The following is a 27,407-nucleotide window of genomic DNA, read 5'->3' as shown; positions in this document are numbered from 1 at the left end:
GTATGCCTTGAGACACAAGGTGGTTATTGACCACAGCTAAGGCTACTCATTATAATTACGGCTTTGCTTTTGGATTTCATCAAATCTGCCTTCACGAAAATGATTTTTTCGTCTTAATTATCGATGTGTTCATATTTCATTGTCTGTTTTACAATAGTGAGGATTATTTTGGTGAGTTGCAGTTTGAAAAAAGAAGACATCCGCCGTAGTCGGCGTTCAAACCTTACATCTCACTTGTTTATTATTGTTGTTATTATTAACGTTATTTTATTGTTGTTTTTTCCTTAAATCTATCATTTTTACTGTTGCCATTATTATTTTAAATTTCAAAGCAAATGAAACTGTTTCCTTTTGGGGGGGAAAGGTTTTCCTACTGACAGAGGAGTTTGAAATGAGCACTATAGTTAAAATGCCTTGTTTAATTATATGTAAGATGAGTGAAATTTTTATTGCAGGGCAAGAATGCAGTGGGAAATTATGCAAATAAATCAAGAATAAGACATCAGGAAATTGATGATATACTGTTCATAATATTCACCCAGCACGGATTTCAGATTGCTGTTAAGAAATGCGTAAGCCTGTTATTACTGAACGATGACAGTTGTGCTTTGAAGTCTGAAATGCGTCTATCTCTTTCACACCACTCTACACACAAAATTGGCAGCTTCTCTGTTCTGACTGTACGACAAAAACAGTGACTTATTGTTCGAATGCATCACGTTTAAGAAAACCAAGAGGCAATAATTTTACTTAGGCAGGCCTCCACAAGTCTTTTCATCATCTAAGCTCCCGAATAGCGTACAACCCTCTTATTTTAGCTTCTTTAACCATAACCACCTATGTTTAGTATAGGTACGTGTTCTTAAACCTTTTCATAGTTTCGTTAACCCTAACTCTATGCAATTCATCAAACATCCTTTTGACAAGAGTTCCTGATAACTTGGCTTCAAAACTCAGTCAAAAAGATGAAATTAGTGTATAATTTCCTACCCTAGTATTGTTTGAAGGGATGTATTTCTCACTTGGTAAAGAATTCTTTTCAAGGCATCAGACGGCATCGCCCTATGATATATACTATGAAGAACCAAGACAAAAACAACTCGATCACGTTTTTTGGCAAGGAAACGGAACTGTGGAATGTTCAGACGACTGACATTGTTATGTACTTCGTTGTGGTTTTATGTTTTTGCTAATAATTTTCTTGGCACTTATATTCAAGACGATTTAGGCAATGTCAAAGTTGTCATGGTAATTGGCTCGAGATTGACAGCCACCTGTCTGGGGTGTGACAAGACATGATGTTTTGACAAGTAACGTGGTGGGCCTTTGAAGCTTTGCGCTTGATCATTTTAAAAAAATAGATTTTTAATATCATAGTTAGATTGACTATTCCTCTGAGACATACTTTCAAATCAGCCGAATAAAGAAATGAGTGCGAATAATGGTAGAAAAGTTACTTTCAAATACCCTGGAGCAAATGGTCTGTTTAAGATATCTTACGGCGAAAGTAATGCGTTTCCCAGCGAGAAACAAGTTAAGTTTCGCCGTGTTTTGACTGAAATAAACCAGCTAGCTCTATTCCTGGGCTTATTGGATTAATTCTGTTGTGGAGGCATATAATGGCTTTGGTCCATTGTTTTTTTTTAGATCTGCCTATATTGCTTAAAAATTAAGGCGCAAAGTAAGCCTTAGTTGTTGTTATCGTGACTTCATTGGCTCTCAAGCCTTTTTTTTCATTTATATACCTATATTTTGATAAGATCTTGAAGACAGCAAGCTAAGAACCTTTAAAATTTATTATTACAGCAAATAAGTCCTTACATCTCATGAGTTTCGAGAAATTATCCATCCTTACAGTAAAATTTATCATTTTCAGGGACGTTTAAACAATCAATTGAGTACAAGTTTTCCGGCAAAAAGTTGGATATTGAACGATAATAGTAAATCATGCCCAAAATGAATTGCACTGACGCTTTACAATAGAAGGGTAGGGGGACTAATTTTCATTTCCATGTAACGCATACTTAGTTCTCGACAGTAGTTTTCCTTCATGTCCGAAACATGCGTTTTATAGCGTAACATAGCTTTAGCTATTTGGTTATTCATCGGCGAGGAAGAAAAAAAAGGAGCAACATCGCGTTATTCTGAGGTTTTTTTATCATGTGACATGAAAAATGATCTCCATCTTTATGGAAGCAACAAGGTATTAGTGTCGTTATGACAAATTTATTTGACGTTTGTCATTTGAATTGCACTCTTACTCACAGGAATTGTTAATTAAGCTGATGATTGGACAATTTCCTCTTCTTTGGTTATTAAAGCAGTTGTTTTTCATTCAAATTTACATGTTAATTTTAGATATTTTTCTGTGTGTGTAACCGTCGGAGAGCGCGAAATAAATTTTCAGAGTTTTATCACTATCTATGATAATTAGGAGTTGAGAGTAATAACATGTTGAAACGTTTTATAGTCCTATAGGAGGTTTATGCATCCCGTAGCTTAACTCATTTAAGAATGCAATCATCATCTGTGCATCATTTTAAAGTTAACTGTAGCAACTTGTTCCTTCCTCTTCTGTTTCCTGTTTTTAAGCTGTCTAACGTCATACAATACTTTAACAGTTAGATTAGGTCACGAATAATGCTTGTACGGTGAGAAATTTGTCAGGTTGAATTTCATCTGGGGTCCTTGCCGAAGGACCAGTCTCTGTAGCAATATAGTTTTCAACTTTTGTTTCGATTGGCTGATTAAAAAAACGTGCAGTCTGTCGATCCTAATCCCACGGCGACGACGTGACCGGAGTCCGCCTTTAAACGTCTAAGAATTGCGTTTATTATGGAGCGGGAAACGTTGTTCCTTGCTTTGAATCGATGGTTTTTAATATTCATATAAAGATTCAGGAAATATACATTTATTTAAGGCAGTTTTTTGGAAATATTACCTCGCGGCGCAAGGTAACCTATGGCCCACTTTAATTGTCCATGAATTGCACCTATTATGGAGCAGAAAAAGTTGTGCCATGCTTTGAATCGATGGCTTTAAATATACAAATGAACAATCACGAAATATACACTGATTTAAGGCAGTTCTCTTACCTACTTTTGCTTTGCCTCTGCTCCGGTTTGCTGCTCTCCCTTTGTTGTTTTCTCTTAGATTTAACCTGAAAGATGAGCATTCACAGATATGCTCTCTTATTGGAATCAACTTACGTTATAGACGCTGGATTTGAGACTGTGGCTTTTGAAAATCACCGAGAAACGATGAACATTGAATTAGTGGTGTCTTCCTATGAAAGAATCTCCTATGACTTGGTGAGAGTATTTTAATTTCCTCTTTTAGCGGCTATTCGAACAGACACGTCGTCTCTTCGCTGAAATTTGACACAATTTGACATTATCACCTTGGCATTCAGCGCTAGAGACGAATAAGCGGTCAGAATTGATTGTCTTCCAACATGTGAAATATAGAATCATGACAGCTTTGGCTAACAGTGCACAAAAATACTTCGCACTCTTTTCTTACCATAAGTAAAATATTGTAGGGTGTTTCACCACTTTCAAACGAAGTAGATGATTTAAATTGTCTTTTTTTTTTCGCAGATAATTATTTTGATATCATCTAATACCTTTTTTTGTTTTGAGGAGAAATGAGTATACTGCATGAATAACCACATGCTGGGCCTGTGGCCGTTGTCAGTTTGTTAACAAATGGATATTGCAGATGTCGAATATAAATAATTGATACCCACAAATAATGATCTCTACGACATATCAAAATATGATATTTATATTCATATCTTCAAATCAGCCTCGAATTTGAAGCCGGAGTTGTCAAGGCTGTCTTGGTTCAAGGCGCATCATATGCATAGTATCATGTTAATCCAGCCACGAAAAGCCGGCACGCAACTGTATTAATCTATACTCAAGTCATAACATGTTTTTACTGGTTGTTAAGATATATAATGGTAATTCATCACGATCAATAACATGAAAACAATCAATCCATTGTTTCCTATGGGGTATATTTTACCTTTGAAAAGCCTGAGAAAAAGTTATTGAACCTTGTGCTTTTCCGAAGAGACCCTTTTTAAAAATTTCAAGCTCCAAAATTTCTTTTCCCATGAAAATTTATCCCCACAACGAGTATGAGCTTGGTCCATGTAGGTCCATGTGGTAAGTTCTGAAGCTTTCAAGTTGATACAAGTGAATCAGTGGGAGCAATAGCAGTTTTCAATTCCTCATATATAAAGACTGCTGTATGACCATGGGGTATAAATTAACCCACGTTTTAAGACACACGGCATGTGTTGGTTTCGTTTTAGTCTAAAAGTCTAGATTTTCATGTTATAAGTAATGGTAAGGCTTGAGACGTGTTCCAGGGATACAGGCTTCTTGCCTGGTCGAGGAGGAAAGGGTGGAAAAAAAAATGAAATTCAGCGTGGTAGCGCATATTAGTACAATTCCTCACAATCATTCTTATGTGATGAAGAATTTACATTCTAGATAGGGTTTCACTTTTTATTTTGTCCATAAATACAGTGGTTCATTGAAAGTCATCGTGCCCCAAAAAACGATGTCATTTTGTGTTGATTGTAACGGAAGGAGACGAAGGAGAAGTCGCAATGTGAAGGTGACGCCGTGGCCGAACTTTGGGTAACATGCTTATTTGAACACAAATTTTTGCCTGAAGGCCTCAAAATTCGAAATTTCCCTTTCTTGGCTAGTTAAAAATAAGTGGGTGAGAGGTTTCATTTACGGCGTAGTTAAGCTGCTCGGCTTAAATGATACAGAGAAAGAGAACCAAATATCATCGCATTTACAAACTAATTTTCTGGAAACTCTAGCGGTGAGTTCGTAATGTGAGTCTGACTAAATCAGGACGCATAGTCCAAAGATCTGATATCCGATTCAAACTTCTTCCTCCCACACTTGTGCCAAGACGAAGAAACAACCTCTTTAATCGCACTCAATTACAGCAGAAATTCATAGGAGTTGAACGTTGGTCATTATGATATATTTCCTTGTCCATCACCTTATTAATCTTCAAATGACACAGACTTTATCCAACATTAGTATCCTTTTTCTTGTACTTTAATTTACCAACGTGGCAGGGACGATTTTGCATTTGGACGATATTTTCTGCCTACATGTTTGATATTTCCGAGATAAACTGCATCTTATGGAAATTAGAAGTATGTGCTGGGCGTTCTGATCTCTTAGTTGTGTCCTAAAAGAACGAAACGATTGAAAATTTAAGACACTTACCAGCGAAGGGAACTTTGTCATAGTTTCTCTCAGTGTTGTGGGAGAAGAAATAGCTACGGGGAAGACTTACATTGTGTGTATAACTGTTAAATCTACCCAGTATTTGGCTTTTGACTTTTTATCTCCAGAACAGTGCAGCTGGATAAATTTTGGTAGTCAACAATCAGGTTGTTGTTTTTACTTCCCTGTGAGTTAGGTAAATTCGTCATCGAATTTCATGTATTTGAATAATCGTCCCTCTTACCTGAATCGCGTGTCTCCTTGAGGGACTTTACCACTGGCTTAATTTATTCTGATTTTTCTATTTTCAGAGATGAAACTTCGAATAAACCGGCAAACGCTTAAAATAATATTCCTTTTTTTATCCCCAGGACTTGCCTCATTAGTATATCTTAAATTTGGGAATTAATTATCCTGGTTTCTAGCGTAGTAGTGTCTTTATCGCGATATTCTTAACTATAATCGGCATACAACACCTCAAATGAATTCCTCTGTCACATGACAGTTGCTTTGTTTCGGTTGTAATTTATCATACACGAAATGATTTGTTACAACTTTTATTACAACCGAATTTTTCACTAAGGAACCTTTCAATAACATCAATCTTGCCTCTCGGCAAACAAAGTTTAGTGAATTCTTACGGTGCTGCGAAAGTGGGCTAACAAAAACACGCTCCTTATGCAAATTATGGCTTTTCATAATTAATGAGAAAGGTAAAAGCTGAATATGTATTTCCAAAACTTTAAATGTCAGGAAAGGAAATAATCGAAGTCATCTGAACTGCCAATTGAGAGCATCATTAGCCAAACTAGGGTTGTGATTCTGAAAGCATTATGCTCTGTTATTTATGTTACAGAAACACCGAAGGCATTCTGTTTCACCCTGCGTGAAATCCACACATTTTCGTTTGACGAATATGAGAGATTTCATCGAGAGCTAAGGGGCAAAATTCTAGTAAGCTTTGATTGCGACTTCCACCTCAAAACTTCCTACTTCTAACTTGTGAATTCCAATATAATACTTCAGAGAGTAAATTTTGGAATTTCTACTTCTGACTTCGATTTTGAATCTGAATAAAAGTGTTATAAGCATCTAACTGTCGTTGGTCAATGCAGAAACTCAGATTTAGTCATATCGGGTAAGCATTCTGGGTGTAACAGAGTTATGAATGACTTATTGGATATCGAACGCTTACGGTTTCCCACAAGTTAAACTTAAGGCGGATTAGAGAGTTGTTTCCTTCGAAAGCCAAACTTCCATAGAGGGATCTTTTGATATAAATTCCTAACTAAACCCGATTTTTGAAAAATCTTAAGAATATTTTTTCGAACTTTTGAGTTGTGTCTTAAAATGTTTTTCTTAAATGACGATTAATTGCTATTAACGCTGATTTCACTAGAGGTGAAATTCGAGAAAGTAGTTTGTTGAAGTATATGGCGTGACGCTGATCAAACAACAAATGGATGCAGATGATACAACAATTTAGAAAAATCCAGAAATTATAATCAGCAAATAATATCTACCCGCTTGGACGGGAAGAGACACGTTGTGCTTCTCGCGGTGTACATTTCATATCCTCTTTGCTTATCTAATTTTTACTAAGATCGTGAAATGTTTTCGAAGAAAAAATATCTGAATTTTATTAAATTTCCCCGAATTTCTCAATCAAAGGCTGCTTCCATTTCAAACCACATCTGAGGATCTTTCCTCAGTAACTTAGCCGAGTAGTTATTTATCTTGCGGGGAATTTGTTATTGATCACTCTATGACTAGAATATCGTGTGGTTTTTTTCTTTTCGACCTTAGTTCCACGCTGGGATACCAAGCTGTTATTAACAGACCTTTAGTAATCTTAAAGCTATGGGATCTTCATGGAAATGGTTCTTTTTGTAGCCTGTCGGTTAGAAAAAAAAAAAAAAAACTTTTGACATTTCAGCCATGTATTTTTTTTTAATTTTGACGTCCTTTACCTCCCTGCACGTCGTCTTTGGAGAGGGCTCCAAGAACTTTACCGAAAATGTCAAAAGTCTGGAAAGTTATCGTAAGTCTCTTTTCTCATATTGATGGTTCGTTTATTTTGAATATTTTTACGCTATGCTTTCCAGTTTTCAATGGAAAGATCTGAGCGTGTCTTTTTTTTTTATGTTTTACACAAACATTTCATCTTTAGCCACGAACGTGCTTCTGGTCTTCTTTTTCGTCAATTTCGTGTAACTGAGCTACCATTACTATATACAGTGTTTAATCTCGTGCGTTTGTATTTGTTCAGGTAAATTAAAAGATAGGAAAGATGTTGAATAGTGGGTCACACTTGCGGTTTTTTTCTTTGGGTAAACAAAATGTTCTTCTCGGAGATATTTGTAGAACTGCTATGGCATTTTGGCTACAAATAATAAGCCTACTCAAAAAGGAAATAACAAATATCGTATGATATTTGCTATTTGTTATTAAATGTCACTCAATAAGTAAATATGTTGTTTTTACCCCTTATGAGTAAATTATTCCATGTAATTACGTGTTCAGCTCTTGTAATAATTAGTAAGGAGCTATTATTTCACAAAAGTTAGCGAGTACACGCTTCTAGTTCAGTTCATTTATTTTTTTTTACAACACAAGAAGAACACTTACCCTTTCTACTTCTTTGACATAACTATAATAAATGTTTTCATCAAGATTCTACGATTGGTGCTTGCGCAAATAGATTGTACCATGCCATAATTGATCCCAAAACTTGGGATGTTTTTAATCAACATGTCTCATTACACAAGGAACACCCACTTGAAAAATATCAGTTTTATGTTTCCTTCAAGAGATTCTTTTATTTTACTTTTTTTTTTGACATGTAAAACGTCAGTTTTACATATGAAGTGCGTAGTCGTCTGTTATAAATAAAATTAAACATCTTTAAAATATTTTTATGTTGCAAAAATTCCATAGAATCTCACTAAAGCGTCTTAAGAGTAGTTTAACTTCGATTTAATATGTTAAGTATTTATTGCTTAAGTAACAAATAAATTGGTCGTTTCGTGTAAATTAGTGAAAGTTTCTCTCTAATAAATGAGCTTGATCATTTTGGCTTTGTGACACATAAGCTATTGGTAAGGGCCTATAAAAAAATTGCTTTGAGTCGTGAGAATATCAGAAAGAGTTTGAAAAGTGGTGCATAGCTCGGCGTGGAAAGTCGCGTGGAGAAAGTTTGATTTTCTGTCGCAAAATAAAATTGCATGTACAACTTACCTTTGAGCACTGCGGTGTATAGTTCTTTTTGTTTACGTGCAGCGATAAGTTATAGGAATCAATTTTCCTCTATTGCACATGACATCAACATCTTTTGGCTTATCTCACTAATTTCTTTTTTTCTTTAAGAAATCTGCAATTAGTGTTTTAGATAATCTCACCGAACTCTGTGATAAAAGTGTATTTCTTAGGACCACGTCTTTCGCTATCTAAAGAAACCTGAATAAAAACGCTTTGAAATGATTCAGGTAATGCAAACATGTTTAAAATAGGATGTCGGCGATGACTATGGATGCGCTGGTATGAGAAAGTGCTGAATCATATGCAAATTTCCGACACTCAAGTGCTTGTCTAGTTGGTTCATCTCCATAGCAATGACGATAATGACATTTTTAGAAAGTTGAATAATGATCAAACGTACCAAAGAAATGTGGTTCGAGATCTGCTTTTCTTTGTAAATTGTACGCTAACTGAGCTGTTTTTGTTTTTACTTCTAATAGTGATAATTGAGTATCAAACTAGGGAAGTTTCAATGTAGGTGGTAGGAGTATTATCTACTTATCTTCGTATATCAAGTATTGACTCAAGAGGGTTATTTGAAACGACCCACATTTTTTTCCCTTTTCACAATTATTGTAGTAATAGTATAATACGCCGCTTCGAAGGTATCGTTTGCAACATTTAAGTTCACATGTAGGGCTTTTTTTTCTCCAGCACAGGTAATATAATTTGACGACGTTTAGAAGTCTTAAGTCCTTTGGTTAAAGCTTTAAGTTATCTTTTTAAATTCCTCTTATTCGAAGAGAAATCAAACGATCTTTCAAAGTTTATCCTTTTTAGTACCAATTATCATTCTGCCATTGTCTTTTCAAGGGCTTTTTGTTTAGAAAGTCTTCGTCAAATTTTCTTTGCCTTAGAAGAAATGACCTCAAGTTTGATATGAATCGTTCCCAGAGTATTGTAACTTCCTTTTAGCATGATTGATTTTAGAATTATTTATAAGGTTATGACTAGAACTATCATCCTCTTCCCTTTAACTCTTTAGATGTTGCAGTGATTGTCTTTAAAATTACGACGTTGGTGCTCTATTTGGCCGCTGAAGTTCAACTCCTCTTGAAAAAGTTACTTTTTAATTTTATTTTTAAAAGTCCTCTTACCTGTAGTATGAAGATTTCACAAGCTACTAAAATCTTACTTAGCTGAGTTATTGCCATGGCAATGACACGCAAAACCTTAAATCTCAATGGAAGAGTATTTTTGTACCTTTTAGACGTTGCTTTCCAACAACCGCGAATATGCCTTACAAAGACGTTTGTTTAAAGGCCTAAAAAGATACTGCTAAAAAACAATTAGATAGGTTATTTGTCATGAATAGATGAATCGATTGGATTTTGTCGAAATAGGGTCTGACGGAGGGACAGTGACCACATTTTGTCTCTATAAATAATTCATCAGCGGAAATAAAACGTTTTAGATATTTTCGTGAGCCTTTTCATTTTGTGTCAAGTAATTGGGTTGAAACATGATGCAAAATGAGTTGCCTTTACTGATAACGAAACTCAGAGCAACTGCTGACTTCAGTTATTTTTTGCGTGGGATTGGTTTATTGCTAAGTTTTTTAAGGTGTACGTGATAGAATAGTTTGAAATATACGTCATGTGATAAGTTCTGATAGAATAACCCGATTTAAAATTAAAGTGAGAATAGACATATGTAGTTTCTTGTTATCCAAGGGGATCTGTCTTCATTTGAATACTGAATTGTTGATGCGAATCTAATAATTCGAAACTCGATTAAAATTTGAGTGCGGTATGTCCGTGTGGTCTTTACTTGTATTGAAAATCTTTATTATTTTTTTTTTCATGACGACAAACAAAAAAATTAGAAAGCCAGATCTAAGGTAAATGACGTGAATAAAATGACATATATTTTGTCGTGTAATTTGCTTTTTTAAAGCGAAACATCAAATAACTTTGGAGAAAGGATTAACCAACTCAATTGTTGTTTTGGTTTTCTCCAATGTCGGTTTCCAGATCTGTGGGAGCACGCCATTCAGATACCCTTCTTACTAGAAAGTTTATTTCCATCGCTGCTCTATTCTTTTTTAATTTTTTTTACATAAAATGTATTTACTCTCCATTTTTTCGATAATAAACCTGTGTTTACTGATATCGGTTCGTTGATATAGGATTTCGTAATCCGAGCGGAAGTTATGTCAACAACCTAAGTTTTAGATGTTGGACAGAGGACCAACAGATGGGACTACCACGGAAGATGATGCTGTTGAGTCATTTTCCAGCAGTGCTGATGATTAGAGACCCCTGCCTCAAATCTGTATTTCCAACAGGACTGTACAAATGTACTTCAGATATCCTTATGAAAATTACCAGGCGTCAATCATAACTTTACCAAGCTCCTCGCAGGAACCATTTTATTCCTTTTGGAGTTTCAAATAGTACCATCTCGTCGGCTTTCATTAGTACCGAAAATTTGCTTTTATTACTTGATAAACTGGAGTTTGCTTGAATCCGAAATAAACGGTCTTTGTACGGTTTAGTGTCCGCAGTAGCCGAACACGGAATGTTCAATGTGGGGAATCGAAAAACCTACTGGGTAATTGCAACAGTTTCATGAGATGGCAGAACGAAAGAAAACATATTCATTCTTTATTTGCCTATAAGTTCATTTTTAATTCTGTGTTGTTTAGAAGGATTTTCTTAACATCTGGCTTTTCCTACGTGCGGTTTTCCCATATTCAATTTACGACTTAGATCGATGAAACTTTTTTTGTGTACCAGATGATTGAAAATTTATCTCGTGATATTATTGCTTGACTTCCTCTCTTTATCTATTGTGTAATTCTTTTGCAGCGTGTAAGTTATCTTGATATTAAAAGTAATTACACGTTTATTCTTACTTTTTATGGACTCCAGGTTAGTTTACGCTCGTGAAAGGGATCTAAATTGTTTTTATGAAATGTGATCAAATATTTAAAAGAAAGAATCAGTAGGCCAGCATGAAGGATATACTCTGAAGCAAAAGATTGCTTCTTGTATGATTATCGTGTTCGGGTAAATTTTTCATTAAAAATGAACTAGTATTATTCATGGGACTCAAGCATTGTCTCGTTTATTTTTGTTTTGTTTTTCATTTTTTTAAAGAAAAGTAACAAAAACGTCATGAACAAAAACATAAATTTAATAACATAAAGATTATTTTAATTAGAACGTGTAAAAGAAAAGATTTGCTTATTTTTATCTGAAAACCATCGCGGTATAGTTGATGATAAGTGATTGCCCACTTTCCTTTTTTTTCCCATATTCTAGAATGTTCGTTTCTTTAGGAAGATCGAGGCTTACGCCCACCGCAACAAGTGTAAATATTGTGATCTTAAAAACATTCTTCTTACAATGGCATTAAATTTTAACATTGTAACCTAAACAACATCATCCCTGTAAAAGAAAGCAACTTCCAAGAGAAATTTATTGTGTCCAGAACGGATGTTGTGGCTTGCAAGTAGTTGCTGTTGTTCCATGCCGAAACTGTTATACTTGTGCGTGATAAATTCCTGTTTTGGACTTTTTTTGTATGACGATAGAACTACCTCAATAATTTGGAAAAAATGATATATTTCAAGGTATTGCGACCAATGATCGACTCTGTTGATAAATAATAGCGACAATAAGCCCATTGATTTGTCTAGTTTGTTCGCAGCTTGATAGGAACCATTTAATACGTTTGAATAAAATTAGCATAAGTGTTGATACTACTAATGTGTAACCCGATCGCAGAAGTTACAAAAAGTCGTTAGCCATCGCTCTCCAGGGCGCTGTGTCTATGCTTCATCTCCCACCGACGCAAAAATAAGTCTCAGCCCTCTCTTGGAAGTGAGTGGAATGTGTTAAAACGCAACCATAATTGCGGGTTTTTAGCAGACGTAACCATGCGATATATTATTGCGTTGTTATTTGTGTCCCTCTTGGAAAGGAGCGTGCAGCATAATACTTCTCCTCAAGGTTTGTTTGTCATTTTTCTTCAAAATACTTTTGTTGAAAGCGAATTTGTAAGGAATTCTTTTCTTTTTGTGGCAATTAAGTGTTTTCGTTCAATGAGCATGTACTTTGCTTTGAGTGCTGAATGTTCTCGCAGGCATCAAGTTTCTTTAAAACGGGTTGTTTGGGGTGAAAAACATTTGGTTTTTACAGCAGTTGTGACGAAGATCGATGCACTATCTGAAATAAAAAAAAAACACAGCAACATGTTAAAACGAAGAAAATACCTAGTCTCTGTCAAACTTGATTAGGCGATTAAGAAAGGCAATAAGTAACAATAAACCTACCCCATTCAAGAATATCTGTGTATCTTATTGCAATATGATTTTAAGTCTTGATGGTGGGGGAAGCCAATTCTCCTAACATTGTTCGGCGTATGTTAGTTCAGCAATAGTTTGTTATTTGTTTTGATTATTTGGTCGCGCATATTATATGGCATTTAAAATTTTTTATTTTTGGAAAGTAGCCGTCACACCGCACTCCAAGAAATATCGAAAAACGCGGCAAAGTTTTTTATTTGTTTTTTTTTTTAATATATTGAAGCGTAAGACGATGAACTATGCAAATCTACCCTTAAAAGCCTAAAACTGTAATACCGTGTGATTAAGGCAAGTTTCAGTTCTGAAATTAACACCTTTGGTGACAGATTAAATTTCTAAAAACGGATCTTGCATTTTTAAATTCAATTTACAAGGGTAAGAGAGAAATAGGTCAGATTAAATTGCGTAATAAGTTACATCTTGGGTAAGGTAATTGGTCTGCCCGCAGGATGTCACGATGGAACAACTATTTCACTGTGTGTTTATTATTTGGACTTGTCAGTGTAGTGTTAACGTTTTAAAATCGTGAAAACAATGTGTGATCAGGAAAGGAAGGATAAATACGTTTTCATTAGTGAAAACGAAACTCGCCTCAAACCGAGGTTATGAATAAGGTAATGGATATTTGCGTGGAAGTGCGTAAGAGACGAGGGGGGCAGAGTTGTTCAAAGCACGAGATTCAGCCAAAAAATTCTGACTTAGTTTTGTAGCCTGCAGACAGTCTTAATTGTATATATATTTTTCCCTTAATTTTTGTCTTACGCTAAGGAAAACCGCTCAACACGTAAGTTTTAACATAAGTTTTATTTCAAGAGAAACTAAAGACAAATTAAACTTTTTATCCTGGGTTATCGCCAACCGCCTTTCAAACAGGTGGGTCTTGGTGTTTTAATGTAGTATCCGACATCCTCAAGCATAATTTAAGAGACTATACCAAAAATTTGCCGCCTGTTTTCCTCTAATTTGATCATCACAAAAGGAGATAAGATCTTTGCCTTGAGGCTGCTTCGAGCTGATTCGCTGTTTTGATTGCATTTGTGTAATTTTTAACTTTTTTATTTCGTAGAAGATATTTTTAGGCAATGATGCGACTTTCTTCCATTTCGTGAAAATGTGGTTTGAAATATTTCGAACTTCTAGTTTTAACTAAAAATAGAATGTGTTTGAGTTGAAATGATTGAATGTACACTCAACTGTTTTGGTTCATGCAAACTTCATTTACGCTAATTAATGTATAATTCAGGAAAGCACTAAATTTCGAAATTTGCATATAGGACAACTTTGAAAACGGTCTCCTATTCAACATGATAGATATACCAGGCCACTTTGTGTGCGATTGTTTCTTTTGATGGTAGGTCTAAATTAGACAAGAAACAGTATTCAATAACTGTTTCCAAATCAACCGAAACCAAGTCATAACAATGACTGAACCATAACTCTATTGTAAAGGCTAAAAAGTGTACTCCCATGTATTTATGTATTATTTTGCTGTGCAAAAACCATCTTATTTCAGTCAGGCTTACGTTTTTGGTTTTTTTTTTGCTCGCAGTTTGTTTCTCACAGATCAAAACAGGCCTACACACCTACCTTTGATTCAAAATTGCGATCTCAGTTCCTAGAGTTTCAGCTCAGAAACTCTAATTTAGTGAAGAAAGAAATTGTTTCTGAAACATAGTCACCCTGGAGATTTATCCATGCGACTATGCGTTGCTACTGGCGACTGTGGTTTCAGAGGCTAGTTTTGACAGCTCTCATTCAAACTGTCCCTCCTCCACGCTTCCCATAGCCCAACCAGTGACTATCTATGACCATAAATTTAAAAAAAATTAGGCTAGAAAACGAAATGTGAAAATTTAAACGTATATATTGCCATCATTGAGCTTTGTTCACCACAGAATATTAACTGCTTATATCTCCGATAAACCCAGAAGCTTGTTGTTATCAACTTGAGTAAAATGGTCCCTGACTAAGATGAGGGTAGGTGCGAAATCGATGAATTTGGAAAAAATTTGTCATCATATGACTTTTTACTACCTGAAAGCAAACACATTTGCATAAGAAAAAGGGTTTGCACTTGATCTTATTTTGGCGTTGTCTTCTTTTGTTTTGTTTTGATTCGTTTGTTGAACTCGGTATTTACTCTACCTCGGTAACTTGTACTAGGTAGTAAAATATGTTTAATTAACCTTTCCTTTCAATGAAAAATTGTCATTGCAATACGGTATCTTCACTTAAATAACACATTCAGGTATACATCTTAGTAAACAATGGTATACTTGTACATTTTATGCGAGGCTTTTTCAGTTAAACAAGCATTTTGATCAGAGTCATTTTGGAAAGGCAATATCCTATTTTGATTTTAATCACCTTTACACACTTTCTTTTCCGTTTTTTAATCGCCATTTTTTCCATATCTACGTTTCCGAGGTATGACACCTTTTTGTAAATTTTTCTTACATAAGTTTGGACCAGAGGCATCACTCTTAATTTATGGAATAGGTGTTATCTTCTTTTAAAGTAATGTTCACACCTTTGTATAAGTTTCTTTTGTGTAAAGATCTTCAACATGAGCATATGATCCTAATTTTGCAACTTGATTAGAATCTGTTAAACCGATCAATGAGACTCTTCTATGTAAACTTCCTTTCTGTTGCCTAAATCTTTCCCTGACTAGTACACCATTTAATTAAAGGGCAAACTTTTGAAAAGAAAATATTTTAGTGAGGGCGTCGCGTAGGCGTATTTCGGTTCGTGGATATGTTGGTCATGAGATGATGACTTACAGGATAGCTATGGTCACTTTAAGAGAAGGCGAAGGCAATGCTTTCTAAACAGCTAATCTGAGAGGATTGCCATCTAGAGTTCGAGATTGACCAAAATGTTTCGAGAAAAACTCAAGTGCCGTCGACAGTGAGGGACAAGTTTTCGCAAAATTGGCGTAGTGGCATTCCTTCTTCTCAGTTACAAAAGCGCTGAATTAGGTCCGATGACAAGAACTGTTTAAATTTTTTCCCATAAAATGCACAATAAAGCTAAAAGAAGAATCTTTCATTTGAGGCACTCATTCAATACTTGAATTCAAAACAAGTGTTAGTTGTCGAAGTTGTTTTAAAATCTTAAGAACTCCAGTGTATACAGCAGTTAGACGAAAAAAGAGTTAACCTTTCCTTCCGTATTTCGGGGTTAGGTGAAATCCAAAATATCCGTTAATGCTAAATCAGACGAATAGAATAATAATAATCCAAAAAGAACATAAAAACTTCTCTGATCAATCCACTGGAAGATTGGTATAATAACTTTCATTGGAAATGAAATCGAATGAAGATAAGCAAATAATGAAACCATGGGGCGCTTCTTCTTTAAGGTCGATTTAGAATTTTGGAATGTGGAATGTTGGTTCTCGTGGACTGAGGAGAGCCGGAGAACGAGACAAAAACCACCGTTGCAAGAATGAGAACCAACATTTATCGCAATTCGCAGAAGACGCTAGGTCCTAGGAATCGTATTTACCATTTTGCAGTCTGTACTCGAGTAAATAAGTTCATTTGAATCTAGCAGTAGAATTAGGTGGTTCCTTCGGCTATGTGATCCGAGGAATGCCTGAGAATCTAGATCTAGCGAGAACAACTTGGAGAAAAGACGACCATTAAGAATGAACGTTATCTGCGATAGTTGATCCAGGAATAAAGCACGAGGTCGAATTATTCTCCAGTTTTGCTTTCTTAATACCCACATCATGGACTGTAGCTAGTTCTGAACCTTATAATCCCCGATTTGGGATTTGGGCCAAGCATAGTTCAAGACTGACTACATTTGAGTGTTCTTTAACATTATTCTGTATGTATGAGGGATTGTATGAGGTCTTTTAGGGCTTGTTTCTGAATACGTGTACGCTGCGAACCACAGACTGATCCCACTCTTAGCACTGTATATCAATATCGATACGAATATGAGGATAATGAGCGTAAAAAGCTCATTATTAGACCAACGCATTTGCGAACTTGTGTTTGCTATAATCAGAGCAGAGAGGGATTTCTTTGCTTTCGTTGAATTTCGTTCGGCGAAAGGGCTCCCTCCGGTAATAAACGAGGAGGAACTGTTCTCCCTACTTGCCAGCTGGGAATTAGCGATAATTTTTTCTTATCTTCATTCAGAATGTTTGTTTCAGGTTTCTCTATCTAGAATTGAAGTTAATGTAGTTTCCCCTAAATTTTTTTGTAAAGTTAGATAAAAAAAAGCTTTTTTCTTAAAGAACACACTAATCCAATGAATGAAAATTTCACGTAGAAAGGTTTTAACGATAAAACATAACAAAATTCACATCCGAAAAAGTGATAAATTATGCGTCAAAAATTCGAATTTTCAACAAAAATTGAAATGCGATCCGTTCGATAGCTCTCAAGATTTAGACGTTTTGTAAAATATTTTTCAAAACTTCCTGAGTACTTTCCGTTTTACATTTAAGTCAATAGACTGAAGCAATATTATGTTTTTCGTTTGACATGTGGTTTTTAGGTGAAGGATACATACGTTGCGTAACGACTTTGCTAGAATATTGCAGAGACATATATTTGACTTTGGTACTGTGATATGATTTTCATAAAATTACTTTTTATGAGGGAGAAAGCCTTTTCTATCAAGAGTTCATTAAATTTTATACGAATACGAGAAATGTACGTGTTTGTGCGTGAAAGGATTAAGAATATCTGTCACCAGATTGTCTGCCTTAAAGTTTCATCAGAAAGCGAACCATCTTATCATAAAAGTATTGAGTTGGGTCTTAGTTACGAATGTTTTAATGTTCTTAAGCTTCACCATCTCAAAGGCGCCACAACGTTTCTTACTGTCACTGTACCTACAACCCACTTCAATCTGAAATATAGGCTTTAAAATAGTTTTCTCGTGTTTTTGTGTTGGAATCAAAATATTGAAATAGAGTTCTCTACCCTGATTATTCCGTCGTGTATGAAAGGAACTGAATCATTTTGAACAAAACTTTGAAATTTTATCTTTTAAGTGTTAGAAATCGTGTAGCAATTACACTTAGCTTTTGCACTTTCCATAATTAATACTAATTCTGCGGCATGAACGTTCGCCTCTACCTTGACGACGCTATACTTCGGCACTTGTTGTCTGCTACAACTGTTTCCTATAAGAAGCGGAATTCAGCGGTGCGCATCTGTTTTTTATTTATCGATTTCTCAAAGACAGCTAAGAAAACTTCAATTGTAGCCTCATGATCAATTTTGTCAATTGCTTTAAGTGAGGAGTGTTTTATGAAAATGATCACCTCTTTGGATAAAACATACAAATAGTCGATCGCAAAATTTTTACATTTTTACATTTCACACGCAATTCTGATAGCACAATTTAGGCGCTTAAAATAAAAAGGGAAAAAAAAGGAAGAAGAACGGGGAAACAAACTGTGGTATCCCCATAAATGTTTTATGTCGTTACGATTGCCTGCATCCTATTTGCGATCGGGAGCGTGCATGTTCTTTTTAAGCTTTTTTTTTATTGACGGAAGAAGCTTTTTTTGGAAACAATTTCAGTGGCTGGAGTACAAGGGAACCTGCTGGAAGACGAAATTAACTACTTAATGACAATTTATCAAATGTTCTGCGCACGCGCTCAGGTATTAAATGAAAAGCAAGGTCAAACTTTTGCGTCATGTTTTGACATATCTTTCCTCTTCAGGGCATTAGTGAAATTTTAATTTATAATACGTGAATAGATAAGCTTTTTAAAGTTACTGCAAGTGCCGCAGGCCTTTATCAGAACAGTACCACTCGTGGTGTGAACAGCTTCTCTTCGACTGAGTCTCTGAACCCCTATTCTTACAAAAGATTACCAAGCGTTTCTGTTTAAAATTGGATGATTTTAAAGGTCAAGTCTAGTTGATTGCGAAACACTTCCTCTGGCGATCAAAGATGCAGTTCATAATGCTATGTTTGCTGTTTATCAACCCAGGTTATTCGCACTACTACAGAAACTACAGCGACCAAGGTTAGATTTCCTTTGGTTTTTAGAATTTCCCACGTATTAACGCAAAGTGAATTGTCGTGCGTTCAGGAAAAGAGAGAAAATGAAAGTACACTCGCAAATGCGAATTGTTCTTTTCCGTCCATCACTTATTCTGAGGAATCAAAATTTTTAAAAGGGGTCAACTTGGGGTGATTGTTTCTGTTTTAGTTTATCATTTTTATTTGGAACGTTCTTCTAATTTTACTGAGTTGTAATTTCGCGTAAAATTTTAGCGCCTTTGGGTATCTGCTGAGGTTTTTTTTTATTGAAACGCTGAATATCACTAGTTTAGCGTATACTTGAATATTGTGTGTTGATGAAGTGTCCTTCACGTTTCGTTCAATATGCGCCCATTTCTAAGATAAACAAACTTTTATCTCTTGACTTTTTAGAATTCAATTATGCAGGTAGTTTCGATGACTTTTGAAAAAAGTAGGCTTTTTTCGGCCTTGATGAATGCTTGGAAGCGTAATGCATTTAATCCATCTCTTTGTGATACCGTGAATCTCTTCTTCTCTCCTCAAACCTGTTTCTTTTCTTGACAATTTTGGGTATCTAATTTACGATTTCTTATCTTTTCTCTTTGCTCTTCTTAGCTTATGGAAAAAAATGCTTTTTACTGCACATTTTTTCACCGTTGACTCTCTGCAAAACGTTTATGCGTCAGTTAGGAACATCATTTTATCTGGAATGATCGCTGCGGCGAAATAGTAACTTCAGTGTTTACGCAGAATGACTGTACAGATCGGAGGAAAGTTCTGCTGCCGGTCTTTTTGAGAATGACGTGAGATTTTTATCAGATAGTTGGGTTTTCAGTCACTTGTTACGCCGCAGAGTTACGTGGCTCCTATAACATTCTTATTTAGTAAACTTAAAGAAAGCGGCAAACTAACAGAGTTTTGCCGTACAATAATATACTTATTGTATTTCATCAATTATATCTTCTCTGCAGCTTTTGCATCATAATCAAACGAGCTATGGATAAATTTCAAAATGATAAGCTGAAAAAACACCGCGGACAGTTTGCTATAACAAGCTACAGCTGCGACGGTAATCTATATTAACTTAGCTCCCATGCTGCTTTTGAATTAGGGAAACATATATTACACTGCTTCTAATAGCGTGGGAAGTTTTTTATGAAAGTGTCATTTTCTTTCAGAATACTCAAAATAGATTACGTGCAGAAAAAATGTCTGTTTTCCCAACCGCAGCTTAGCCTTTTTCGCTTTTTAAGGTCATGATCAGTTGTCAGCGCAATTAACCTATACACGAAGTTCAGCTATATGAATAAGCCTTGAGTTTACTTTGTCAACATTCAATGGTTACACATCTCTTGTTGCATTAGTGAAAACAAAACAAAGGAAAACGAAATAGGAGCGTGGTTTACAATAAGTTCATTTCTTCCCCAAAACCCTTCAATTTTTTGCCATCAAAAAATACATTTTTTCACAAACATAAACGAAACCAAATTATTTTTTGTCTTGTAAAATTTATTTTGATAAAAGTATTTGCCCGAGGTTTCACTAAAGTCCAGACTTTTCTCAAAGATAAATTAATGTGTTGCGTGTCCTAATCGCATCATTGATCCAAGCCGTTGAATATTTCAACAGGAATTTGTCACGTCCTCAAATTTTATGAATTGTTTTTCACAGTTCAATGAAACAGCCATATAATATTGATCTTCTCGAGAATTTGTTTCCGCCCTGATCTATCGTTTCTTTTTCGAGAGACCAATTTTCATTGCTTTTTAATTCGGTTTTTAAACAAGAGAAAGTATTAATCTGTTTGTTTATGTATTATCCAATATATTCTTTCGGTGGTTAATCAATTACATTGACGCATAAAAACCAAACAGTATGTTGGCTGGTTCATGATAATAATAAGTTACTAATTTAGGTTCCAAGACTTGTAGTATGTTGTCGATAGAAAATTCTGGGTTGTTAACATGGTGCCATGTCTACCACGTTCGCCTATAAATTAACTCTCTTGATGAAAGTATTTTCCCATTTGCGTTGCCATTTATAATTTAGTAGGTAGAGCAGAGGAAACCATAGATTAGACGTTTGGATTTCGGTCGGGATAGTTTTGAGCTAAACTTGAAACGGATCTCTTTTGTGTTTTAATCTGAAGCTATTTGCGAAAATGTTTCACTTAAATTTACACAAATTTAGTTCACTTAAAACTTTTAGTTTAAACGTTGTTTTCTTTCAAATGTGTTTATGGAAACGAGACAGCCGGCCTGTTACTTAACTCAATCTTCGCTCTGTTGCATCCTCGCAAAATACTCAGGTTATCGGATAGACTAAGGCCAAATCTATGGCAAGCAGTGCTATTTCTGCGACTGAGGTATTTCCGAGAATGTGCGATGGGCAGAATGCCACTTATCCAGAATTGTCTTAAACTCGGCACAATTGGTGGCCATGCACAAGAAATTGGCAAAATACAATAAGCATTTGGACTACCAGTAGTGAAAAAGAAAGAACCTAAAACGAAAAGAATATCGGCAAAATACGATGTGTTTATATTTTAGGGATTTCTAATTGCCTGATCTTGTAAAATGATAGAAGGGAACTGCCCTACTTCGTTATCATGTACTCTTTCTTGGCTCTGTAAACCCATACGAATCAAATTTTGTGTCATTCATTCATAAATAACGCATCTTCTACAATTCAATGTTTCCCCTTAGGGAGGGTGGGGGGGGGGGCTGGGTGTCATAAGTTCGACTACGAGAGAATTACCATTTTTTCTTCCAGAAGAGCTCTTGTTTATGACATAAGCTTCTTCTATCTGCACTCAGCGAACAAGTCTCAACATAAGTTGTTTTTACTTTACAGAGTGCACCACATATGTTATTGCTGTTTTAATATACCGCTGATTGTCGACAGCTTTGTTAACGAGCTTAAGTTTGAGGGAACTGTTGAGTTGAGTATTCATAAGGATGAAATTTGACTACGTAGCTTTGCTTTTTCAAGATTAAGACAAGGTAACAGAAACACAATTTGAATTGTACCGCAGATGGTTTTATTTTCCACAAATGTTTTTTCTTTTATCTTATGTCTAAGTGAAGTGTAAATTATTTGGACAATCCTACCCCCCTGAGAGTTGAGGAAGAAATTAATTAAGTGGTTGATTAAAAGAGGAAATGAGATTTGGAATAAATTCTCTTTTCTTGTAACTCGGGCTCCTTCGATATGAATTAAATCTACTGTAACTGGGATTTCATCGAAAAAATCACGGCAAACTCTCTCGTAATCGATATAAGCAAATTTTCAACGACATGAAAGTAGATCTTTGCTATACAGAGAGCTAAACTTTACTTAACAGCAAGCCACCATTTGTGAACAACAAAGCTAGATCATCATTCCGCATGAGACATTCATTCTGACTCTGTGTCAATTGTTGGATACATAGATAGAGTCGAATGAGACAAAATAACATTATCTATGAGACGATTGGTAAGAAATATTCAAACATTATGAGACATGGAAAAAAAAGAAAAACACCATGGAACCATTTTTAATAGGAGAAACAGTAGTCAAAATACTTGTTACAAAGTGACACCTATGAGTTCGTTAGCAGCTCCAAAACTCATTACTCAAAACTTACAGATAGCGGAGACACTGATCATAAAACTATGAATGAAATCCCTTGTTAGGGAACTGTATGGGCGAAAAACACACTGTGAACGTAATTGAAAGCAGAGTCATAATAATTTGCCGGCCTGTAGAGAACTTATACTAAAACAGTGCAATTGATTTTAATGTTTATATTTGTTTCTCTCGTGGAAAGGGCGTGCAGCACAAAGCTTGTCATATCGCGTGTTGTGATGCAATAAAACCCAGACACTCTAGAAGTTATCACTGAAAATTTTTACCTAGCGTGAAATTTTACGTTCCCTAATTCTGTGTCGATTTTCAATTCATATGTACAGAATATTTAAGTAAAGATAGAAATGTATGACTTTGAAAATGCAAAGTAGTCAAAGCTGGCTATGATTAAAATTAAATTTGGTCACGTATGCTTTAGGAAATTTCCGTACCTTAACGTGACTATGTGAGTTGAGTCACTTTCCAAGAGTTACCGACTTAACAAAAATTGGTTTCTGAAAAAACTGTACTCTTTTTTTTCTCTGGATTCTAATTTTGAAAACCTTGAGGAAGAGATTGGGGTATTTTATTTAAGTGCCCTTCATCAAGTACTGTCATAAAAGTCTAAATCAAATCGATCGGTTGGATTCATGTTTTGTCCGTCACAGACCCCACAGCGAAATGTTATTGGGAATTTTTGAGGTAGTTGACTCGTACTCGCATTTCAGATCTTCTGCTTGATTCTCCATGTATTTCATTGAATAAACTTTTATTGACATTTGAACAATTTTGTAATATTTTTTGGGTCAGCTACAAAAATTTCCCGGTCACTTTCGAAATCCAGTGATGACAGAAAGGTAACTTTATTAATTAATCAAATTTTAATTTCCTTTTCAAGTTTCATTTGTACCGACTTGTGAGCCTATGACATGAACTAAGTAACTGTGAGAAACATTGTGTTTTACTTAATGGTGATCATCTATACCACAAATTCTAAAATACCTTCTAGAATCGTCCGGGAACCACCCGCCATTGACTATGCAATTGTGAAGACTTTTGATGTTGGCATTGACAGAAAAACCGTCGTAAAATATTTATTTCTCCCCTAGCTTGCTTTAGTTGATAATTTTTTCTTCTGTCTCGCGCACAGTCCTCCTCAATCAAGCTGGTGACATCATATTCCTTTTTTTCGTTTTAAAACAGCAGCCGTTTCTGTTGAGATTTTTTTTGAGCGGATTGTTTGCGTTACTCTTTGTGGCTCTCCAATTCTTTGTTTTGTGTATTCTATCAGCTCAAACCGCTGTCCCTAGGACACAAAAACATCTACAGTATGTTGAGCAGACGAAAACAATTTACATTTCCTTCATTGGTAATCCGGTCTTCAAGTGCAGTAATTACTAATAGAAAGTTGTGCAAATTACTTTTTCAAAACTGTCGAAATGAAGATAAATTTGAGAATTGTGGCAGCTTTATTCATCTCTTAGGTATTCCTGTCTGTCATCATTAATTCATAGATGCTTACAAAACAGTTTAGTTGTTTAGTCGAACTCTCTTCTGCTGCGGTATGTGGTTGGGTGATATGTTTTGTCGATGCCTTGTTTTTTTTTGTCTTGAAAGCATTATCTTTCTTCATTTCAAAATACGCTTTAGGCACTAAAACTTGGCGTTATTCCTTTAGTTGCAAAGTCCAACGTATGAGTACAGGTTGTCTAAATCACACGTGTTCATTGGAACGAAGGCAGATGTTTTTAACAAATCGGTCAGCGGAATGTACTCTCTGAAACGAAGTGCACGCAATACTCAGAAAATAACACACACTGAAGTTCTAATTTAGTGCGTGGGGCGGGAAACCATGCAGTCGACAGTATGCAAAAGTTGTCGAATTGCACCATATCTTGGTTATTTCAATACCGGAATCTCCTTATGTTGCTTTGTATACTGTTTGGAAGCGTAATTCTAAATATTTGCTCTGCAGTATGAGATATCTCTTGGCAGCAGTTACTTTACTCTCGGTTTTTATGGAAAATGGGCTACAGGAGCTTGTTGAAGTCAGTTCCTCATTGGCAAATATAACAGGTTCTTATCCAACACTTAGACAAACAATTTCAATTACTTTTTAGCCCATTAAATAAAATTTGGAGATTTGAACCTGACCGCTTCTCCTCTTTTGCTGCAGCTAATTGCCGTATACCACTTGGGATGGCGAGTGGAGCGATAAAGAACGAAGAGATCACAGCATCATCAGTTTATAATGAAGAATTCTCAAAATTTGGAGCACATCGGGCTCGACTCAATTTAACGAGAGGTTACAGAGCCGACCGAAAACAAAGCGGCGGTTGGATTAAAGTGGAGTTAGAGAAGCAAATGGTGATAACTGGAATTGCTACTCAAGGATACGGCGATCCTCGAGTTCCCGAATGGACCGAACAGTACATGGTCATGTATTCAAACGGCGGAGATTATCTGTACTTTCAAAACCTGGAAGGTGACTTAAAAGTAAGTCGTTAGCGGCGACAAAATGCTGCTGTTAGTCAGATTACCAATCGTTTTGAAATTCACATCAATCCTCTATGAAGGTTCGGTCAGATTTCTTCCAAAGCAAGATGTAGCATTTGTTTTGGATTTTAGTTAAAAGGGATTATCTAGAAATTAAATGCATCGTTACACAAGTTTATTAAGTCATATGAAAGTTGCTGATTTCGGTTTATCAGTGGGAGAGTTCCAATTACCATATGTGCCTTACATATTAGTCTGCTCTCAAGACGATGATGCGAATTGAGCTATGAAATTAATAAGGTCACCCCTACATTTTGAGCCATTCTGTTGCTTGAGGAGGTTAGCTAGCATGAAATTAACCATAATTCTGTCGACGATAAAATGAAATTAGCTCGGTAGGAGTTGTAGGTGCTGCAAAAAATGTTTTTCTCAAAAAACTTAAACACTAACAAAATTCCCTCATCGTATTTAGTGAACTCTGTAAACCGTAACTAAGTGTTAGGAGCTTTAGGGTTAAAAACTATCTCGGTTTCTCATTGTAGCATAAAAGAAGTTCTTGCCGCCACCACAACGAATTTAATAATTAAACACCTTTTTTTACAAGAAGCGCATGCCTAAGCCCTCTTTCCAATCCGTTTGCTGAATACAAAAAGACTATCATGCTAAATTTAATCAAATAAAAATTTATTATCAGCTTTTCTGAACTTATTGAGGAGAAGAAGCCGCCCGCTTTTGTGAGCATAATAATATTTGTAAAAGAGTTACGCTGTGAGTGGAAATAGACATATGAATTTTGTATTGTATCGTCTGACATGTGGCTGCTATCTTATTAAATTCACTTCAAATTGATTAAATTTCATATCATTTCGATTGAAAGAAAATCGCAGATGATGATAAGTGTTACTTTGGAGGAAAAAGAGCTTTAAATTCTAATATCTGACCGGTCTAGCTAAGCGATGTTCAAAAAATGTACGGAAGTTGGTCATAAAATTGATAAATTAATAAAGAGGTCTGTTTGCGTTGCGGCACAGTACAAAGTTGCATTGATATTAATATCTGAAAAAATAGGAAACCATGTATCGTTTGTGTTTTTTTTGCGATTGTCTGAAAAACAAGATTACTATAGATTTTGGGGGAACGAACAATGGTATACATTTATGTTTTAGAGGTTATCCATCGTTATCATACTTAACGAAATAACGTTAACTGGTGTTTAGCCAAGTCAACTAAGATAAATTTGTTGTAAATTTACATGTACATCTTTTCGCCTATGAGTTTGGCAGGAATTGATTTCTCATTTGAAAAGAAAATCATCGTAGTTTCTATCCAATGTCTGGATTAAGCAATTTCCGTTCTTGATTACATACCAAATTTTATTTCCCTATGCCACCGTCCGATTGACATGCATTTACTGGGGTCAATACGTATTATACCATGTTTTTTAAATTTTATTCCTTTTTTGTGGTCAGTACATGTAGATTATATTTGTTGTATAATTGTTATTACATTGTCTTCGGAAAGCATAGCGAGCTTAATTACTATTTAGTGACAATTACGTGCCACATGAATGTTGGTTGGAAATATGACCAACTGAATGTCAACGAGAGTATATATTTCTGAAATACAAAAGAAGAGGTCACTGATTGCAATGCCTGTGAAGTTTTTCAGAGATATGTTAGCTGTCGATAGCATGGCCTTCTATTTATCATAAACGAAATGGCGTCAGATCAGTTTTATCTGTCGAAGGCAGCAGACAGCCCTATAAAACTCATTTTTATAAATATAAAATATTGCGATTAGAAACCGTTAATATATGTTTTTAATTTTCATATTCCCTGCTAAGATTTTCCCATTTTCCTAAATCTGCTGAGTGAAACTCTTTCTTTTTCTTACGTTCTTATTGTTATCTTTGTAGACTTTTACTGGCAACAAGGATAGCAATAGCATTAGACGAAACGAGTTTCCACTTCCTCAAATTGCAACGTCCATTATGCTTATGGAGTCTGGAGTGCATGAAAACTTTGCAATCAGGATGGAGTTATATGGCTGTGAACCTGGTAGGAGTTGTGTAATTGATTGAAAATGATGCTTGTACATGTATTTCTTCACGTGTCAAATTTTTGTCAATTTATAGTCAGTTCCCCAAGGTCTACTTGGAAATTCATTTCATTTTGTTAAAAGCCTCACATAAAGATCAGTCTGAAACACTGCACTATCACCATAGTAACTCAAATTCTAGTATCGATTGCAAAAAACACGTCTGTATACTTTTAGTGAGTTTTTAAGTGTTCACCAACATTCAGAGGACACTCGCTAAATGTGTTCACAGGGTGCTCGTTGAATTGTGTTTCTAGGTATTTGACATTTGGGCGACGAACGTGTCTATTCTATAAACTGTAATTTAGTCCGATCGATTGTGCAATATTT

General features: G+C 35.4%; 2 protein-coding genes across 6 annotated transcripts in view; one reads left to right on the top strand and one right to left on the bottom strand.

The window, feature by feature from the left end:
* LOC113676107 (polycystin-1-like protein 2) overlaps nt 1-3,369 on the bottom strand; it is a 35,969-nt gene extending 32,600 nt beyond the window's left edge. The window contains exon 1 of the mRNA XM_089211099.1: nt 3,096-3,369. The gene's annotated coding sequence lies outside the window, so the exon portion shown is untranslated. The remainder of the gene's footprint in view (nt 1-3,095) is intronic.
* A 9,034-nt stretch (nt 3,370-12,403) lies between these two features.
* The window catches only part of LOC113675615 (polycystin-1-like protein 2), a 34,106-nt gene continuing 19,102 nt past the window's right edge, over nt 12,404-27,407 (top strand). Inside the window, exons 1-3 of one of the 5 annotated variants that reach the window (XM_089211096.1) lie at nt 12,404-12,517; nt 24,661-24,980; nt 26,896-27,037. In XM_089211096.1, coding sequence (XP_089067222.1) covers nt 12,445-12,517; nt 24,661-24,980; nt 26,896-27,037 — 535 coding nt within the window. In that variant the 5' untranslated portion in view covers nt 12,404-12,444. Of the gene's footprint in view, nt 12,518-18,553; nt 18,880-24,108; nt 24,561-24,660; nt 24,981-26,895; nt 27,038-27,407 lie in introns of those variants that run through there. The other 4 variants (XM_027192241.2, XM_089211095.1, XM_089211097.1 and 1 more) reach the window with 4 other exon arrangements.

Source organism: Pocillopora damicornis, chromosome 7 (genome assembly GCF_964200805.1).
Source record: "Pocillopora damicornis chromosome 7, jaPocDami1.2, whole genome shotgun sequence".
In the NCBI taxonomy this organism is placed as follows: domain Eukaryota; kingdom Metazoa; phylum Cnidaria; class Anthozoa; order Scleractinia; family Pocilloporidae; genus Pocillopora; species Pocillopora damicornis.
Note: the sequence above shows the minus strand (reverse complement) of the source record. Positions and strands in the feature narration are given on the sequence as shown.